This window comes from Rhinolophus sinicus, chromosome 1 (genome assembly GCF_057876585.1).
Source record: "Rhinolophus sinicus isolate RSI-liver-muscle chromosome 1, RSI-T2T, whole genome shotgun sequence".
Taxonomy (NCBI): Eukaryota; Metazoa; Chordata; class Mammalia; order Chiroptera; family Rhinolophidae; genus Rhinolophus; species Rhinolophus sinicus.
The window spans coordinates 5329139-5350712 of record NC_142501.1 but is presented as its reverse complement, the minus strand read 5'-3'; the positions used below and the strand labels follow the sequence as shown (position 1 = coordinate 5350712).

The following is a 21574-nucleotide window of genomic DNA, read 5'->3' as shown; positions in this document are numbered from 1 at the left end:
CCCCGAGGAATGGTTTTGCGTTTTCCTGCACTCACCTCCCCGGTGACCCTAGCCTAAGATCTGCTGTTGGTGATTTATGTCACAGTGATAGTGGGGAGACCACGTATCTGGTCACCGAGCTGGCCAGCATCTTGGGCCAGGGCCTCGCTGACCCTCTCGGCTTCCTCGTGACATTGGAGGTGCGTGGCTTTCCCTAGAACGCGTACGTAGGGCCGCGCGGGGCAGCTCTTTCCCCGGTCAAGTGCTCGGGCGTCCTCACCTCGCACTGAGTTGTCCAGAGTAGCTCTAACTAGCACGAGGCGTAGGGGCTGTCGTTCCCTGTCACCCTGCCGGGGTTGAATTGCAGATGGACTCTGCCCTTTCTGAACACGTCCTCCCCTTTGGTTTTGGGCCTGGTTACAACTGAGCATTTCCATCCCATTTTTGGTGGATGGAGATACTTACCTAGCTTTCAAGTTGGGCTGTATATTTATAATATTTAAAAATAAACATGATTACGTTTTTGGAATGGAGGGGAGAGGCTTAAAGTAACTTCTTCACTGCACTTTTTATTTCATAATGAAATAGTCTTGTAATTTACATGGTTTGCTCCCTGCTTGGTGGCGTCTTTGTTCTGAGCTGGGACTGGCTTCTTTATGGTATTTCCCAGCACAGCGCCTGGTCCATTTTGGGTGCTCAGTACATGCTGAGCTGAACTGAACTGAGCCCGTGGCGGTGATGAAACAAACCACCTAGTGCTGTTACGGAGCCAGTCGGCTTGCGCTGATGACTCCAAGACTATTGGTTCTGTTGAGCATGGTGCTCCTTCGTTTATTTAATCACGTCGCATGCGCTGTGCGCCCTGCTCTGCTCTAGTGTTGCAGCTATAGTTGATTCAGGGTTTAACTGACTATGTTTAGCTCACTTCGAATCACCAAAATAGCACTAGCTCAGGGGCTGTAATATTACTTTTATATTAATAAATATAAATGTCTTATGTCTTCATTCTTTTGCTTGTGCACACTCTTAATTTTTCCTCAAGATTTAGTTACCCTTTCATCTCCTCCTGAAGGCTTTTCTGACCTACATGCTGTTGCCGTCTATTCCCTTTGGCACTCTGCCTCTTTCAAACAGCTCCACGTGTCACTGAATCACCCAGCAGTGCCACTAGAATGACAGCAGCCTGAGGGCAGGAATCTTAGTTACCTCTGTAGTCTCAGGACCTACTTGAAGACAGCACAGAGTGAGCATCTGGTAGCATTTTTGTCATTTCCTTGACTATTTTAGTTTTCTGGAGTCATTAGATATAAAAGTGAGAGCATAGAGGAAGATAGAGAAATTATCAAATACGATGACTGATTTCAAGTGGTGAAAATGTCTTGCTATTGCTAATTGCTTGTATAAATACGTTGACTAACTGCCATAAAGAAAGGGAATAGATTGAGCACTTTAGACGTCAACATACTGCAGAACACAAAAATAAACCTATCCGTCTGTGTACACACGTTCACATAGGTTTTCCCCAAACATTACTGAGCCTCTGGCCAGCAAGAGCCTTTGACTACGCCAAAAGCAAAACAAAAAACCCCCAAAAAGCCCACACGAATTGTCAGCTTCGTTAAGGGTGCCATATCATCTTGACTCAACCATGATTCAGATCAACTTTGTTGAGAGAGAATATCAATTAAGTTACACTATAAAAAGAACTTTCTAGAGTGATGACAATTTCCATTATTTTTATGTGTGCCGTGAGCTGGGCTACCACATGGAAGGAACTATTTGGTAAGGTGTTCTGACTCAGCTTCAAAATACAGATGTGGTCAGTGTGAGCCATCCCTCACATCCAATTATCCTAAATGGACCAAGTGGACCGGAAAAAGTTTGAGCCAGCAAATCAAAATAAATAAGGTTAGAGTTGTGACCAGCAGTACCCTTAGGACCGTTTCTCAGCTCTTTATTCTTCCAGTCTTTTGTAGTGGTCCCTGGACGCCGAGGCCTGGTCACTGCCTGTGGGCAGGGACACTCCCTCAAAGGCACAGGAACCCTGGGGCTAACTCTCGGCTGAGTCAACCGGTCTGCCGGCCACAGGCCTGGAGAAGTCCTATCAGCGTTGAGGAGGCGAGTTGTGAGCACGCAGCCCTCTTATCGTGGCCATCAGGAGTTCACATACACGGGGTAGGAAGAGTCCTGGGCACAGAATACGCACAAGCCAAGTGTTAGGGCATCATTGTCACAGAGAATGATACCAAACTTTATCAGACGACGGTAAAGAAAACGTAAGTGGTGAGATACTCGTATCCCATTACATGATAGGAAACCTCAGGAGCATAAAGGCATCAATTCTCAGTGACATTCAAAGCGAAACCTCAGCAGGGTTTTTGTCAGAAATTCACAAGCTGATTGTCTAATTTCTATGACAAACTCCTAGGTTTCCTGTTATGGTGGAATATGGTTCATTCCCAGGGGGTCAAGGCGGGCTGTCTCCTCCATCCAGTGTGCTGCTTGGCTCGAAGGTGTGGTCGGTGTTCCCTCGCATTGTCACTTTCTGACCTTTTTCCTCCATAACTCCATCTCATGCCATCAGAGTATGCAATATACATAATCTCTGTTGCCCTTAATGAGGGATCTGTGGGTCCCTGACCTTACTCCTTGAAGAATGTAGCTCTAGTTCACCTTAACTCAACTCTCTTGCTGCTTCTCTCTCTCTCTCTCTCTCTCTCTCTCTCTCTCTCTCTCTTTGGTTCAGCTCACAGTAGCCCATGCAGGGCTCGAACCGGCAACCTTGGTGTTACCAGCACCCGCTCTAACCAGCTGAGCTAACCGGCCGCCCCTCCCCTTGCCTCTTCTGTTACACTTAATACTTTCCTTTTTACACTCCAGCTGTAGTTAAATCCAACTGGCTGCTTCCTTTGCGCCCACGCCCAAATAACTGAATGAGGCTGGGGAAAAACTTGAAACCAACTGCTCTTTCTTTACATTGAAGATCGCTAACCTTGGTAGGCGTTTAGTGCTGCCTGGCAATCCTGCTGTATCTCCCTGGTGCACACAGCCCCTTGCTTCCCTACTTAACAGTTTTGTGCCTTTCGCTCTCCCTGAGTCTCCATTGCCTCTCCTTCATCCTCTTCGCAGCTTCCTATTATACTGAGAAGAAAGGAACAACCAGAGGACAGTGTCCAGGAACTCCCAGCACCCTCTCCTCACCTCCGTGTGTCTCTGCCTGTATCTGTGCCCTCCCTCTGGTCCTGTGGACGGACTGTCCTGCTCCAAATGCCAGCTCCCCTCAGGTCTGCACTCTATTCCACTGCTTTTTGCATGCATTGCTCCAAAAATTCTCTGCTGTCTCCGTCTTTTCCTTAAATCATCAGTTTTGCCCTTTCTATTGCATTATTCTCATGTTACCCTAAGACTAGCCCCCTCCCCCCGCCCGTTTCCCCTTGACCCCGTTCTGCGTTGCTGCATCCAGGGGTCTGCATCGCACCCTGTCTTACTTGACCTGTGCGCTGCATTTGCTCTCGTTCATCCCTCCTTTTTCCCGGAAACACCTTCTTCACTGGCTTCCAGAACACCACCCCTTACGGCTTCTACCTTCCTGGCTGCTCTTTCTCAGGTCCCGGAGCTCAGGTCTCAGGCCTCTTGCCCCCTGTACTTGCTTCCACGTGATGTCATTCAGTGTTGCGGCTTTAATACTTTGCATTTGCTGGTGACTCCCAACGTTTTTCTCCAGCTGGACTTGTCTCCAGACTTGTCTGTTTATCTGCCTTCTCCATTTTTCCACTTGTATTTCTAATCGGCACCTCAAATTTACCAAATCTCCAACTGAACTCCTAAGTCCCCCATTCTCCAAATATCTTCATGGCAGTCTTCTCCATGGCAGGAAACAGCAAATACCTCTGTCCATGTATTGCTCAGGCCAAAGTGTGGAGTCCCCCTTGACTCCCCTTTCTCAGTTGTCTTTCGTAGTACTTATTATCAGATCTGATTGACTATCTTCTAAATATGTTCAGAATCGCATCTCTGCTTAACCATGTCTGCTGCCGCCACTTCTTTCCAAGAAGAGAGTCCCCACTGGTGTCTTCTCTTCTCCTGTTTTGATCAGTTCTTTACAGAGCAGCCAGAGGGACCCTTTAAAAATGAAAGTCAGGGATAGCACTCCTCTACCCAGATGCCTCCTTGTCATCCATCACAGCAGGGTGACAGCTGAAGTCCTTTCGGTGGCCTTGGCCTGTGGAGCCTGCGCAGTTTGTCTCCCTCTGACCTCTGACTCCCTTCGCTCGTTGGGTTTCTTCCAGGCTAGCCCCCACTTTTCCTGACTACCAGCTATGCCTTCACCTCCATCCTCGCTCTTCTCCCAGGAAGGTGCATAATTTGCTTCCTTCTTCAGTTCTGTGCTCAAATGCCACTTTTTAAATAAGGTTCTTAATAAGTCTTACACACCAAATCTTTCTCTACCTGAGAATAAAAAGACATTCTCCATACCGTGTTGCCCCGAAAGTAAGACCTAGACGGATAATCAGCTCTAATGCGTCTTTTGGAGAAAAAATTAACACAAGATCCGGTCTTATATTATACCCAGTCTTATAGTAAAATAAGACCCGGTATTATATTTATTATATCATATTATATTATATTATACATTATATGAATTACATTTATAATATTATATATTATATTATACCCGGTTTTATAGTAAAACAAGACCAGGTCTTATATTAATTTTGCTCCAGAAGACACGTTAGAGCTGATTGTCCAGCTAGGTCTTATTTTCGGGGAAACAGTACATTTTCTTCCAGCGTTTTATAGTTCTGCCTACCATATTACTCCTAAATCCATCTGGAGTTACTTTTTTAGTAGGGTTATAAGTAAGGATCCAATTCAGTTTTTTCCCATGTGGATGACAGTTGTTACGGCACCTCTTCTGGAACAGTCCAGCCTTCCCCTACAGACATTTTGTGCGAGCACTGTCATTTATCAAGTTTCTCTACACTCACAGTTCTGTTTCTGGACGCTCTATCCAGTGGTTTATTTTTCCACCTCTGTGCAATTTCACCTTCTCTTAGCTTCTTTCACTTCTCACAGTACATTTGAGATTCTTTGTTCTGAGAGGTGAATTTTGACTGGTGAGGACAGTGGGTAATGGGGAAGCATGCGATGCTTTGGGGGTGAAGAGGAGACTGATATGTTTGGAACCCTTTAAAGCGGGAGTCGCCAAACCATGGTCCCTGGGCCAAATCTGATCCATCACCTATTTTTTTCCAATAGTCTTTGAGTGAAGAATGGTTTTTACATTTATAAATGGTTGGGGAAAATAAATAAAATTTCGTGACCCAAGAAAATTAGATGGATTTTAAATGCCAGTGCCCATAAAAAGTTTTATTAGAACATAGCCATTAGCTTGTTTAGGTGTTGCCCGTGGCTGCTTTTGTATTACAGCGGAGGGGGTGAGAAGTTGGGAGAGATTGTCAGGCGCTCAGAGGCGAATTTCCTCTGGCCCTTGACAGAGAACATTTGCCAGCCCTGCAAACTACAGTGTCTGGGGTTGCAGGGACAGCCTGACAGGCCTGGATGTGACAGGAGCGGAAAAGAGTATGAAAAAGAATTCTGAGATCTGCAAAGATGAATTTCAAAATTTTGCCCCAGGGTGGTAGGAGATAGAAATGTTTTTATTTTCTGTTTTTGTTCAATCCAGCCCAGTCAAATCAGTAAGCGGGGTTTATGGTTTTAAATAACAACCAGTGATTGTTACTTTAATCTCTGAACTTGTGTATATTTTAATAGTTTTTCTTAGTGACAGTGGTTAAACTACTCTAAACCACATATGCCAGTTTTTAATTAAATCTGAGGTATTAGAGTAAATCTTTTAACAAGTATGAAAGTCTTAGCTGTAGCATTACAATGACTAGCATTTAGTTTCCTTTTCAATAGGCGGTCCCACCTGATGAATTCACTGTAAGATGTGTGTACATATAGTATATTAGACCTATCTAACCGGTTACATGTAATCACGGGTAGTTTTCTTTAATTTTTCTCAAATAGCACTTGCCAAGATGAAACCTACAGATCTGTTCGAACTTGAAGGAAATGAAATTCTACCTTTTGTATAATTCAGAGGCTTTTTTTGCTTTTTTTTTTGTTGTTGTTCTGTAATGTAACATTTCATTTATACGTTGTCTTCAGGGTATGCATTCCTATCTAATAGGAATGTCTAACGGTTGACTTTTAATTGTCCTCTTAAGTACTTTTTGCCTTCTGTGAATTGAAGTAACTAAGCTTTTTAAAGTCTTTGTGCATATTTTGTGTTAGTTTGGTTAAAGCAGAAATGACAGCAATTTTTATTATTAATAACATTTGTAATATAGGAACGATTGACTGATCTTTACTAGCTATTTCACTGTCATTAATCATTACACATATTTAGCTGTGTTGTCTTGACAGTGAGCAGACTTTGCAGACAGAGTACATTAGGACTATGGCTCTGTGATGCCAAGTAGCTTTTTTTCAAGGCTGTGTGGAAGGTACAGAGTATAGAAGAGAGTTAAATGCTTTCATCGTATTTCATTTGCTGCTGGTAAAAGCTTTTTTGTCCTCATCTGCTGACAGTTGTTAATGTATTATATTGTATCAAAACGTGGTAAAGAACATCTATAGCTATTTATTATATGGCTCTAGAGGAAAGGGCTTTTATAGAGGGATACAGGCATCTAAGAAATTGTCTCTGCTCTCAAGAAATTTAAAATATAATCTGGTTACATCTCCTCTCCCCGCCCTCCCCCTTTACGCGTACCCATTGTATCATTTAGCACAGAAGGAGAAATTAGATGTTTGTGAAATATCGATCATAAGATATTTCCATCTTTAACTATGACAGTGTTCCAGTTTTGAGTCCAGAATATGTGAATTTCTTAAAGGGAATGGAAGACTTGAGCTAATGCCTCAATATTTCTCCAGTTGCTGTGGCAAAGTGCCCTGATGTCACTGCCCCCATCAGGCCTGGTGCCTGGGGCACGTGCTCAGGAGAGGTTTGGATCACATGACAAGCTGGGAAGCAGTCCGGTGTCACACTGAGTATGAGAATAGTCTCATCACTGTTTTAAACTTGAATTGAACATGTACAATTAGTGACTCTCGGTTGTGGGCCCTAAAAATAAAGGAAAACATAAGATAGTCTCTGTTTGGGGGCGATTTATAGACTAGCTGGGGAGACAGACTGGATGAGTGGATAGCATCTGCTGTGGATGAGTGTTATTCCAGTCTCGGGACTGTGTGCCCTGGAGATGGGAGCTGGTTTGCCTGGAGTAGCAGAGGAGTTTCACCGCGCTGAGAGGGAAGGAGCCAGATTGTTCCAGGCCGAGAAGCGGGTGGGGATGCATGGAAAGGGCATTCTGGGGGAGGGCGTACATTTGCGCAGACGCAGGATTCCAAGTGCCTGGTGCTTTCGGGAAATGATGGATGTGCAACGTGGGGAGAGCAAGTGCCAGTGGTCGTAATCCCAGATTGTTCGGGGTTATGCGAATTCTGTGTGTCCGTTAGATGCTGCCGTGATTCCTCTTTAGTAGCTATTGATAGTTATTTGGAACCTTTTGATTACCTTTAGCTCAGGTGAACATTTTCTTTTGGTTAAAAGTGTAATAAGGGAAAAAGGCGTGGTGCATATATGACAAATTAAAATATGACATTGGGAATTACTCACAGGATAGTTCATGAACTTACTAATTGTTCTGTAGTTGGACTATTCATTACTCACCTTTCCTAACAACGGTGCCTTTTCCCAATCTTGTTTAGTCTACCATAGTTTGATTCCAGAGTTTTTGCTGTGCTAGATGTCAATTTTGAGTAAAACGAATATTAAGATTTCAAAGCGTGACACCAGGGAAGACCTGATGCCCAGGTGAGAGGGAATTTGCAAAGGTGACCTGAAGGACATTGTGTCAGCTTCTTTATCATAGGCGTAAACATGCATTTCGTAGCCATCTTACCAGAAAAAGGAGGCTTAAGTGTAGATTACTCAAGGTGTAGAGCTCTATTTTTATTTGACTGAAAGATGAAACAATAAAGTTATTTTATTATTTGTTGTATAAATCGTGATCACTCCTGGCATTCTCTGACATGTTTTTAAAATGGGTATTTTCTTAGCATATTAATGTCTACTTTAGTATTCCTTAAAGCTTTCCTGAGAGTGTTAATGAATGTTCTTTTTATGGCATATTGGCCCTGAAAATGGCTTACTTAATTGTTTTATACAGTTACTGAGGCAGAATCGATGTTGTACCCTCGAACTTTTCCTTTTTTATTCAGTCACTCAGTCACTGTGACATGGAGTCCAAGCTTTATGAACTACATTTAGGGAGGGCTGACCAGGGAGACCTGGGAAAATTGTTTTATTTTATGCAGATTTCCCAATTTTTAACCGATCAGTTTACACTCTGTCTCTTTCCAAAAACGAATTAGAAGCACCTTAAAAAATAAATACAGATAAATACAATAAAAGATAAGGGAAGAGATGGGTGAGAAGGGAAAAAGGCAGATAGGAAAAATCAGGTTAGTGTTGCCATGGGATTCAGTGTTACAAATGGGTGGTGGATTTGACCCCAGACCTCTGAGCGGCCCCGACGGAGATGAGTAGTGTGGTTTGTGTTCTCTGTCCAGAAGATAAAAACATACCTCTTGGAGTACAAGTGCTCATGGTCCTGAAGCTTGAGGCGGGAAGGGAGGGGCTTGTGGCGTCCGGGCCAGCACCTGAGCGGCACGGTAGCTTGGGGAGGGGGTCACATTATCGGTAGTTCTGTGCAAATGTGCAGCTCCCTGGATGTCCGGCTTAGTGCAAGGCTAAGATGGACGGGGCTGTGATTGCAAAGGGAGACGATTCACATGGTTAGAATTACTCGGCGATAATCTCTTAAATTGTCCACACAGCAGTATTTCTTCTACCATTAAAACAGATTGCTGTTTCTTTAGGGGAGTCACGGAATGAGGAAATTGACTTGCATACAGGTGCCACGTTGCACAAAAACATGCGTGTCTTCATAGCTCTGGAACGATTGCCACTGCAGACCGTGTTCCTGGCGTGAGAGGCGTGTGGGAACAGCTGCAGGTTCCTGTGCCCCTGGGCCTACACTCGGTTGGAGAGGGCTTTCTCTCTGTGTCTCTGAGTGTCTCTACCTATGGCCCCACCCCCATCTACGTAGTTAAACGAACACACACACACACACACACACACAGGCACACGCCGACACTCCCAGCGCGTGTTGCCAGCGTGTCTATATCTAGAGAGTGGATAGTGCATTTGCCTCCTAGGTGGTTCTTGTGAATATTGTTTTTCGTAGTTGTGCTGTTGGCCCATATAGAGCGACAGAGGGCATGGCTCTGTTCTCTGTCTGGAACATGAAATACAGACATTCCGTTCGTATTAAGGGCAGATCCATAAGCAGAACAGTCACCTGACACTGGGACTTGGGTGGTCCTATGGGGTGGGAACAAAGTCAGACTGCTTCGGGTGGGATGGTAGCTGTGGCCTGGATGACCTCGGGGCTATGGGCCCATCACTTAAATTCCCCTCTGCGTCAGTTATCTGACCTTGAAAGCGGAGAGCACAGTATTGGCTTCATAAAGTTGCTGCACAGATTAAATGCAACAATACAGGAAAAGGTTGATCAGAACAGTGCCCGGTGTGGAGGAAGCGCTCAGTACACGTAGCGCTTCATTTTGTGTTGTCAGTTAGGGAGAGGGGAGAGGAGGGCCTAGCTCACCTCCCCACAGAAAGGAGTCCCAGGGTGTTCTGCACAGGACATTGGGAAAGGAGGTCACCCTTTTCTGCTTCGTAACAACTGGATCCTTTCAGAGAGACGGCGCCCAGGACCATCTTCCAAAGAGTGCTGGATATCTTGAAGAAGTCTTCTCAGGCGGTTGAGCTGGCCTGCAGGGACCCATCCCAAGAGGAGCAGCTGGCCTCCAGTCTGCAGTTAATTACAGAGTGCTTCCGGTGTCTGCGAAACGCTTGCATCGAGTGTTACGTGAACCAGAACTCAATCAGGTAGTGTGCTTTGCAGTGCCACATATGCCGTTCCTTCCATTTCTGTGTGCGCATGCAGCTTCTGTCACGTTGCTGCATCTGGTAGGAAGTTGTGGGCATCTGCGTGTCAGCCGTTGAGACACGTCTTCAGGGCAGACTCCTCTGAGCATAAGTGGTATATACTTGTAGTAGAGTGAGCTTAACGTGACGGGGTATTCAGATTTCTCATTTGCATTTACAAGATGTTTTGAGGTATTTGGTTTTCTCCATAACGCAGTGATTTGAACTTATTTTTGAATCTTGGATCCTAGACTCTGTCTGCCCAAATGCATAGGCAGCTCTGGACCTCACTTGTCTTAGTTGCAAATGTTTTAATTCGTTACCCTCATGTTTACTTTGAACAGGGAGCATGTTTTGTAAATTTCTAAGATGACTTCTCTTCAGATTTCCTTAAGGTGGTGTAAAGTGGCAAGCTGCCCTGCCGCCGGTCTTGGCCTTATAACGTGGTGCCTGTACCATGGCTGTTCTTTCCTTTTCCATGTGCCTCTCTCCTCCAGACCTGAGCGCCTTTGCTCTTCGGCTTTATGGAATCTGCTTTTTCATGAACATTTTTTACTGCGGATGAACTCAGAAGCCACAAAGAACGCGCTCACCTTTCTTTCCTGAACTTGAATGTAGATAGAGCCCCAGGCCTCCCTGTCACTGCTGTGATGGGGGAAGTCGGGCTGGTCCAGAAGCCACTTGAAGGACGCCCTTCGCTGCCTAGACAGTTCTTAGACCTGAGGCTTTGATATGATTAATGAGATTTTTAAGATGAAAGGAGAGGGGGTGAAAAGCTAGGGTTGTTGAACTTTAATTCTAAACCAAAGCTGCCATCTACTTGCAGATAAATGGATAGAAACAATTATAATGTTGATAATAATAGTTAACATTTTAAAAACATGACTAGTTATGTGCTGGGAGAGTGGGCCAGAGGCTAGTTTATTTTGTCCCTTTCTAGGCAAGGAGGCCCTGGTGTGAGGGAGGAGGGAAGGGAGAGCCTCGAAACAGAAACTTTGGCTGTGGGCTGGCCACTATCTTTGTCCTCTGCCAGCCTGGTGAGGAAGGAAACGAGCATTGGGTGAGCCTGCCCTAAGCAGCAGGCTTTGTCCCAGGAGCTTGACTTGTAGTATCTTGTTTAATCCTTCGGACTCGGACCATCTGCATCCTTCTGAAAAGGAGCCTTGTGGTTACGTGAGGCCTACCCAAATAAGCCAGGATACTCTTCCTGTCTCAGGAGCCTTAGTTTCCCCTGACTGGGAAGGCCCCTTTGCCGTGGAAGGTAACATTCACGGGTTTGGGGGAGTAGATGGGGCGTCTTTGGAGGCCATTGTTCTCCTGCCACAGGAACTGTTCACCAGCAGTCTCATCTCAGCACTGTTTTGCGGTCATTTGAAATGCAGGCTTTGGAAAAAGAAGGCATCTAACTTTGTCTTTTTGAACAACCTGATACAGGAACTTGGATACAATTGGCGTTGCTGCTGATTTGATTCTTCTTTTTCGGGAACTGCGAGTGGAACAGGAATCCCTGCTGACAGGTAACTTGCTGAATGATTCATGAATTCTGTTATCTTTGAAAAGGTTTAAAAACCAATACTTTGAGTATTATGTCATTCATTAAAGCAAATATTCTGTATTTCATGATACAAGACACTTTGTTAGTGATATTAAAGAGTTACCATAAAAGAAAGTTGGAGTAACTTCCTTTCTTACCTCTCTTGTGGCCTGAATTGTGTCCCTTGAGATTCATGTGTGGAGGTGCTAACTCCTCGTACCCCAGAACACAACTGTATTTGGAGATAGAGCCTTTAAAATGATAATTAAGGTGAAATGAGGTCACTAGGGTGGGACCTAAAAATCCCCTATGACTGGTGTCCATCTAAGAAGAGGAGCAGGACACAGACACACGGAGGTGAGGACACGGGGAGATGGCCATCTACAGGCCAAGGACAGAGGCCTCAGGAGGAACCAGCCCTGCCAACCCCTTCATCTTAGGTCCTGCCTCCAGGGCTGTGAGAAAAGACATTTGGATTGTTGAAGCTTCCCAGCTGATGGTTCTTTGTTATGGTGGCCTGAGCAAAGTAACACAGGGTTGTTCTGTACGGAAGGATGCGGCAGGCCCCATTCTGGGTGTGGGGTGTGATCGGAACAGTGACCCAAGCAGAGAATACCTCTTACATTCCCATGGAAGAGCCAGATATTACATCTGTTAGATAAACAAACATATAGTGTGACAGAGTGGCAATTTAGCTCTGATTGTTAAATGGCTGTGGATGGGGATTAAGAGAAAAATCAAGCTTCTGAATTTGAAGACCAGGAAGCTTTTCTAGGCGGTTTTGAATGTTTTTGGTTCTTGAACTACTAGTATCAACACTTCCCCTTTGAACTAGGGTTATTATCTTAATATCATATAAAACAAAACATAGAATTTTAACATATGATCTCTATAGCCTAAGAAATGAAATACTACGTCATTTAGTAAGAAAATCTCAATGTAAATATCTAGCTTATAAGTAGATGTACTAGATTGTAGGTTTAAAAAATTCTTTTTAATAAAGAAAGTATAGCATAAGTCAACAAATACTCCTTTAAATGAGAAACCTCCCCCTATATTTAAAATGATTTGATTTATAAATTGATTTACATACAGTTCTTAATGCCTATACTTACTATATAAAGTGAAGCCTTCTTAATGTTAACATACTGGCTGCTGTAGGAAGGGCGATTGAGAACTGAGGGGATATTCTTTTTACAGGCATAGAAACTGAGGCACAGAGTGAAATAGGCTAAGTTAGCTGTTAGTGGTGCTGCCTGACTTGGATTATTTCTCATTCTATTCTGTGGTTTCTTAGTGTTTTCATTTAAAACTTATTCGTTAAAATTCCTGCATCTTTCTATTTGATTTAGAATTTTTCCTTTGGGAATCGTAATTATTTTTTGAATTAATTATGTTATCTAAGAATTTACAAAGGGTTTGCTTTAAGTTTTTTTAAACAACAGTAATTTCTCGAATTTTCTCAAGAAATTGATGGGATATAGGACTTAGTTGTAAGGTGTTTTTGAGATGCTCTAAAGTTATATTTGTTACTCCACTTTAAATAAAACGGAAGCCTCAGTGCTCAGCTTGGGGGATTTAAAAATGAGCAATAAAATGCAGATTGTCCTGCATGGAAAGGCAGCTATTTTTGAAGTCCGTGTGTGGTATGGTAATGCGGAAAGAGTTCAGAATGTGCTGTTTTGTAATTGCTGAAAAACACTGGTGTGGTGGGCAGTGTGTCACTGGCACCGCTGAGGACCTGTGGTGGCAGAAGCTTTCTCTTGTCGTGATGTGCCCCTAAATAAGATGCCCAGCGGAAGTGCCGTACACACGCTGTGATTAAATGACGATCAGCGGGAGCCAGCGCTCCCCTTGTGCGTAGAGTCCCATCCCCACTCGCCCACTCAGAAACTCTCCTCCTGAAATTATCCCGTCTCTCCGGCATCATCAGTTTTTCCCTCTTTTCTTCATTTCATCACTTTCCGTTTCCCACTCCAGCAACCACCGTTCTGCTGTCTGCGTTTCTGTCTCTGGATTTACCTATTCTGGATATTTCATAAAAATGGAGTCATAGAATTATGTGACCTTTCTTTTGTGTCTGGCTTTTTCACTCAGGGTAATGGTTTTTGAGGTTCACCCACATTGTGGCTCATATCGGCACCTCATTTCTTTTCATGACTGAATGGTACTCCATCGTACGCTTAGGGCACATTTGGTTTACCCATTCGTTCGTCTGTGGACGTTTGGGTTGTTTCTACCATTTGGCTATTGTGCCACCTCAAATACATGCATGTCTGAGTACCCGCCTCCATTTCTTTTGGGTACATATCTAGGAGGGGAGTGGCTGGGGCAAGCGTATATTTAAATTTTTGAGGCTTTTCCATAGCATCTGAACCATTCTACATTTTTGCCGACAGTGTACACGGTTCCAATATCTCTACATCCTTGCCAAAATTTATTTTCCTTTTTTAAGATTATAATCATCCTGGTGGGGATGAAGGGGTATCTCATTGTGGTTTTGATTTGTATTTCCCTAATGACTAATGACGTTGAATGTGCTTGTTGGCCATTTGTAAATCTTCTTTGGGGAAACGTCTGTTCAAGTCCTTGGCCCAATTTTTAATTGGGCTGTTTGTCTTTTTCTTGTCAAGTTGGAAGAGTTACTGATGTATTGTGGATACGAGGAATTATGTTGAATTTGTAGATCCATTTGGGGAGAGCTGCCATCTTAATGACATTGTGTCTTCCAGTCCACGAATAGGGGATATCTCTCTGCTTATTAAAGATACATGTGCATCTTTAATATTTTAGTTGTATCCTTTTCAAGTAGAGAACTTGGGTTTATAGGTAGAGTTGGAAGGCTATTACTAAGGCAAGAAGGAAAATAAAAAGTAAGAGATACTGCTCACTACCATTACCTTTCAGTAATTATATTACTGAATTTTATTCGGAATTCAACAGTGAAATTTGGGTTCAACAGTGAAACTTAAAAAAATTTATAGTATGTTAGTTCAACCCTAACACAACTCTTAAAAAGTATCCTGGCTCCTAATAAAGTATCTGTATCTTGTGACTATTTCTCTGTGAGAACCTTATTCTTGGTAGAATTTTAGCAGGCTATCTGTGCCAGTTTTTTGTTAACCACTTTTGAGGTAAGAACTATAATTACATTGTCAAAATAATATTTAGAGTATTATTTTCAGAGAATAATTACAGTGGTGTGACGAATATATTATGCTCATCAAATTTTATGTAAACACAAGCATGAGTTATTTTAATTGAGTTATTGGTCTTATTTTTGGCCTTTATTTTTTCCTAATCTGTAAAAATAATGTTGGGATTTTTGAGGGGCTTTGTAACATTTGCAATATTTACATAAAGATCATTTGATAAGCTGTTGGGTAAAAGTAAACTATTATTTGTACTTGTCTGGATGGAGTTTTTTTTCTTTTTTCTAGGACATCTTTAAACCTTCTCCTTCCTCGAATCGTGTTTGATTCAACGGGCTAATTTTTAGTTGCCTGATAAATTGTTGGGTCTGTTGGCTCTCAGACCAACTTATGTTGTTAGCTTTTTTTGTGTGTTAAATTTTACAAGGATTTGAGTGTCAATGTCCTGAAATACTAAGTAGAAATATAAATGTGATTTAAAACTGACTTATCTTAAAAATGAAGATTTTTTTATTATAAACATTTTGTATAATTTCATTCTAGAGTAATTTTTTTAAACTCAGAAAAGTAGAAAGAACAATAATCACTGTCTCGGCAGGCTACATTAAACAAACACCTGACTTGTTAGTCACTTTCAGTATTTCTATGTGTGGGTATAAATGTGTACGTGCAGTTTTATATCCCGTGTCACTGTTTTAGATTATAACACCAACTTAATTCAGTTTTGAGGTTCTTGGTGCGTTGTTTTCTTTTTATACCTTTTTAATTTCAGTGTTTTGATTTTTGGCCACAGTTTTGCAAGCAAGCAGTTGTTGTTGGTTAGTGAATAAGTGACTAGCACGGGCACGTTACACACTTTATCCTTTTCAGTCTTTACAACCACTGTGCCTTTGAGGTCTTGGGACCAGCAGCCTGCCCTGTGTTCAGGGATTAGGAGACGGGGCTTGGAAGGAAGGCTCAGGTCCTGGGAAAGTGCGAGGACAGCAGGACATCTCCTCTCTTCCAGCAAAGCAGGGGTCTAGAAAGTTGAAGGTCTTTGGACATTTACTTGCCCTTAAAAATGTCTCCTGGTCGATGCCTGGTGCCAGTTCCTTTAATGAAGCAAAATCTTTGATTTCAACTCAAATTCTTCTGTGGCTTTTTAAACGTTTCTTGGTCAACCTTGATCCTATGCCTTGGAAAGCTTAGGAACCATTGCTTTTCCAGCCCTACGTAGTACCACTTAAAAGCTTCATGTCCTGGGGTGAGTCAGTGACCTTCTGAACTTTGGTTTCCTCTGTGTGAAGCGGGGAGAATATTACCTCCCTCATAAGGTTGCCATGGGGTGCAGGGGGAAGTTGTCCACGGGGAGGTACCATGACTTGGAATTTGCTTTGAAGCATCCCGAGGAAGTTTCTGGCTGTTGCACATTGCTGGTTGTCAGGCTGTGCAGGACCTAATTACTGGAGAAGCACTGCAGGTGCCCATTGCAGGAGTCCGCTGCAGGCATCCAACTGCAGGCATCCACTGCAGGCATCTGCTGCGGCGCCCATTGCAGGCGCCCGCTGCAGGAGGTGGATGCTAGAGAAACAGCGCACTGAGACACCTGGCCAGAGGAATACCTCAGAGCCAGCAAGAGGAAAACCTGCGCTTCCTCCTTCCTCCAGTGCCCTTCCAGCACCTCTGCTGACAAGGCTGTCTGTGCCAGCTGACAAAGCTGACTCGAAGGGCCCAGCTTTCCTTTCACAGAGCAAGCAATGAAGGCTTCATTTGGCGCTGAGAGGCAGTTACTGGTAACTGGAACCCACTCTGAAATGTTTTATATAAATGCAGTCGGTGTGACAGAGCTCAGGGAATCTCTTGGACATAAAGGACTTTCGAGAACCTTCAGTTCCTGTTGCATTACATCCTCACAAACACTTTGTTATTTTTGACTGTAATTTTTGCCAATTTGGTAGATACATAGTAGAATTTCATGGTTTTCCTATGGGATTGAGCACTTTTTCATACATATGTATATATTTGCCTTATGGAAATCTTATTTTATTAAGTGTTTTTCAAGTTTAGGTTTTTTTTTAATTTTTGGCTCATTTTTCTATTGGATTGTTTGTGTTTTACAATGATTTATAAGAGCTCTTTTATTATATTTTATATAGGAATCCTATGGCAGTTGTGTTATATATCTTTTCCTATTCTATTGATAGGTTTTTTGGTTTTTTTTTAACTCTTTGTGTTGTCTTTCGAGAAAAAATAAGTCTTAATTTTAATGTGTTCTGGTTTATTAATATTTTTATGGGTATTATGTGTCTTGTTTAAAAATCTTATTCTGCAGTGTTGTTTTCTAAAATCTTTCTAGTTTTACTTTTTTACATTTATATTAGTGCGTGGAATTGACTTTTCTGTGTTGTGTGAGCAAGGAGTCCCATTCCATTTTTTTTCACACTGATGCCCAGGTGCCCAGTGTTAGTTTTGGAAAGATGGTCTTTGACTCCACTGTCTGCTGTTACACCTCTGTCATTAATCACATGTCAGTATAGGTTTGAGTCTGTTCTGTTCTTTTCTATTGGCTGTTGCTTATTGTCTTGTGAAAACAAATCCTCTTACCTTATTACTTTAAACAACATCTCAGCTATTCTCGACCCTTTGTATCTTCAGACAAATTTTAGAGTCATCTTGTCAAATTATAGAGCACTCACACAAACATACACACATGCTCTGGTGTGTGAAATAACACACACACATGCACACACACAGACACACGTTGTAATTTAGTTTGGGATTGCATTTAATCTCTAGATAAAAGCAGTCCTCTAATCTGTGAACATGATAAAACTTTTCACTTAGTTCTACTTGAATGTCTCTCAGTCAAGTTTTAGAATTTTACAACATTTTTGGTCATATATTTGTTGCTTTTATAAATGATGTCTTTTCTTGGTTTTTGCTCACTCCCTGTATATAGAAAAACTGTTTTTTTCATATTCACTTTGTATCCAGCAACATTTATAGCTCTTATTAAATAAAACAACTTACATACATTTAAAAAATATTTTCTACATACATTAGAAATGCATTTCATCTGTGAGGGTATAATGACAGTTCCGTTTCTTTTCCGATTCTTAGGACTTTATTTGTTTGTCTTGCTGACTGAGATTTTCAGTACGGTGTTGACTGGCAGTGGTAACAGCAGGTACCTTTGACCTGTCCCCTTTCAAAAGGAGCTCTCCTTCTCTCCAGTTGGCAATTAGAATGTGTGCTGTAGATTTTTATGGGCACCGTTTTTAGGTTAAAGAAGCCCCCTTGTATTTTTTGATGGCTAGCAGTTTTGTTTTGTTTTACTTTGAATTATGAGTGGGTGTTAAATTTCATCAAACATGTTTTCTGTAGTATTTGAGATAGCATATGATTTTGTCCTTTATAAGTTAATGTGGTCAGTTACAATTTTTGATTTCTAATGTTAAAGCAGCTTTCAATGCAGGTATAAATTCTACTTTGTCCTGTTGTATAGTACTGGATTCATTTTGTTAGTATATTGTTGAGTATTTTTCACATGAGTGTTATTTTCCTGTCTGATACTGTCCTTGTTCTGATTTGGGTCTCACCGTTATGCTAGCCTCATATCGTTGATTTGGGAGTCTCCTCCCTCTTTTTATGTTCTCTGGAAGAGTGAATGTGAACTGGCCAGTGAAACCGTCTAGGTCTGGGGTTTTCTTTTAGGGAAAACATTTGACTACCGATTCAATTTCCTTAATGGTTAGAGGGCTCTTCAGGGTTTTCCTGAATATTTCAAAGAAGTTTTTACAGTCAGTTTTTATTAGTTGTATTCTACAGTTTTGTTTATTTAAATTTTCAAACAGTTTGGCACAATGTTTGTAATATTTTCTGATATTTTTTGATGTCTGCAAGATCTATGGCGGTGTCCTCTTTTTCATTTCTGAAAATCTGTCTTTGTTATTTGTGCTTTTTTTCCTCTTTTGATCAGTCTTCCCAAAGGCTGGTCAGTATAAAGCTTCTTGAAGAATCAAACTTTGAATATGTTGATATTCTCTATTATTATTTTCCATTTTGATAATTTTTTACTCTTCATTTTTATTTCCTTCATTTTTCGAGGAGTTATTTTGCTATCCTTTTTATAATTTCTTGAAAGCTTAGCTCATTTTCATCATTCGTCTTTCCCAGCATAATGCATTTTAAAGCTATAAATTTTCATCCATGTATTGTTTTAGCTGCATCCCAGATGTTTTGGTTCGTAATATTTTTGTTAACATTCGGTTTGAAATATTTTATTTTCATTATAATTTATTTTCTTGTCCCCATGGGTTATTTAGAACTATATATTTTATGGGTTTGGACAAATGTATTATGACATGTATTCATCATTATAGTGTCATAAAGAGAAGTTTCACTGCCCTAAAAATCCTCTGAGCTCTGCTTAGTCACCTCCCTCCCCGCAACTCCTGATCTTTTTACTGTCTTCATAGTTTTGTCTTTTCCAGAATGTCATATACTTGGAATCATATAGTACATAGCCTTTTCAAATTGGCTTCTTTCACTTAGTCATATGCATTTAAGTTTTCTCAATGTCTTTTCCTGGCTTGATCATTAATTTCTTTTTAGTGTTGAATAATATTCCATTGTCTGGATGGACCACAGTTTATTTATCCATCACCTGCTGAAGGACATCTTGGTGACTTCCAACTCTTGGCGATTACGAGTAAAGCTGCGATAAACATTCGTGTCAGGTTTTTGTGTGGACTTAGCTTTCAGTTCCTTTCGGTAAAGATGGAGGAGCACAATTGCTGGAGCGTGAGCTAAGAGTACGTTTAGTTTTGTAAGAAACTGCCAGACTGTCTTCCAAAGTGGCTGCACCGTTGTGTATTCCCACCAGCAGTGAAGGAGAATTCCTGTTGCTTCATATCTTCACCAGTATGTGCTGTTGTCAGTATTCTGGATTTTGTCCAGTAGTCTGCAGTTTTATTTGGTGGAATATTCTAACATGTCAGCAAGGTTATTAAATCGTGTTCAAATATTTTAAATATACTGACATTTTTGTTTACTTGTTCTGCAAGTTATTGAGAAAGGTATATTATAATCGCCCAATTTAACTGTGGATTTTCTCTTTCCTCTATACTTTTGTCAGTTTTCCATATATATATGTATATAATTTAAAAAAAAACTTTTATTTAAGTGTGTTTTTCCAGGACCCATCAGCTCCAAGTCACGTAGTTGTTTCGATCTAGTTGTGGAGGGTGCAGCTCACAGTGGCCCATGTGGGGATCGAACTGGCAACCTTGTTGTTAAGAGCACTGCGCTCTAACCAACTGAGCTAACCGGCCGCCTCTCTTAAATATATATATATATATATATATATATATATATATATATATATATATATTTTTTTTTTTTTTTTTTTTTTTTTTTTTTTGAGGTCGTGTTATTAGGTCGTTCCAATTTAAAATTATTATATCTTTTTGGTGAATTACGTCATTCTGAAACAACTTAGGAAAAAAAATCACTTATGACACTTTTTGCCTTCATCATTAGCTTTAAGGTTATTATGTCTGATTTTAAATGATCTGTGATGTTCTTTTTAGGCTGATGTTTGCCTAGTATATCTTTTTACCATCTTTTAACTCTCAGTACTTCCGTAGCCTTATGTTGTAGATGTCTGTTTTAAATAGCATGTAGTTAAATTTTTAAAAACCCAGGCTAAGTGTTTAATTGGAGTCCATATTCCAGTGATATTTCATGTAGTTACAGGTTTATTTGTGTTAACATTTACAGTCTTTTTAAGAAGTTAATTTTGTAGAATGCATTGTTTTGGTAAGGCATTTTAATATTGATGTCATGCCCAAAGTTTCGTCGTGGCGAGAGACATTTATAATTAAAAGAACCTCACAAACTTCCTGGGGAATATTTCTTATTAAAATGTATTCATTCATTGTGTTAAAAATATTTTTAAAATCACATGTCTTTTTTACTTTCATAAACTCAGCTTTTCGCTGTGGCCTGCAGTTTTTGGGCAATATTGCCTCACGAAATGAAGATTCCCAGTCTGTTGTCTGGTTACATGCTTTCCCAGAACTCTTTTTGTGAGTATTTTGATAAGAGTTTTTCTAACTTCTGAAAAGATTGTGGTTCTGTCATTCCATTTACATGAAGTTCAAAACCAGGGGAAACGAACCTTTGGTAATAGGATTCAGGATAGTGTTTTTGCTCGGGAGGTGGCAGGTTGAGTACTGGCTGAGAGGGCACCAAGGAGTCTCCGGGGTTCTGAGAATGTTCTCTGTCCTGATCTGGGGGGAGGGGTGGTCACGTGGGTGTATTCGTCCCTAAGCGTTCATTGAGCTGTACACTTAAGATCTGTGCCCTTTGTTGTATGTCCGTTTTACTTTAAGAAAATAAAAGTTGTGGTTCAAATAAGAAATACATAGTTAAGGACACTGTAATTATAAGAAAACATTTACAAGGGAAAAATAAGAAACAAGCCAGAAAACGTTGCACGGCAGTGAGTTAATCATTCATTAGTTTACTGAGCGCTTACACGTTTGGCTCCGCACCAAGTGTTCTGGTGGCCGCGGAGAACTGGGAGGTGGGACCCCCGGGCCGCTTACCTCCATGGCTCCCGGTGCATTTCCCGGTGATCTCGTACTTTGCTTTGAGCAGCTGTTAGTCTGTGAGAAACTGAGCAGAGAGAAAAGGTGAGCGGATGGGAAGAGGAAAGGCACCGTCTGGGAGGGCGGCCCCGGCTCGTTGCCTCCCAGCGTTGTGACTTGGGTGCTGGCAGCAGTATAAGCAGCAGTGCAGCAGCTATCGGTCAATGGCAGTTGCTCTGTGTTACCCCTGTTCTGTGCACAGTCCTGCTGG

At 41.6% G+C, this 21574-nt stretch overlaps 1 protein-coding gene across 2 annotated transcripts in view; it reads left to right on the top strand.

Annotated features, from left to right (window-relative positions):
- The window catches only part of ATXN10 (ataxin 10), a 148923-nt gene that overhangs the window by 11151 nt on the left and 116198 nt on the right, over positions 1–21574 (top strand). For both annotated transcript variants that reach the window (XM_088795878.1, XM_019739234.3), the window contains exons 2-4: positions 9815–10006; positions 11480–11562; positions 20703–20799. In XM_088795878.1, coding sequence (XP_088652004.1) covers positions 9815–10006; positions 11480–11562; positions 20703–20799 — 372 coding nt within the window. The remainder of the gene's footprint in view (positions 1–9814; positions 10007–11479; positions 11563–20702; positions 20800–21574) is intronic.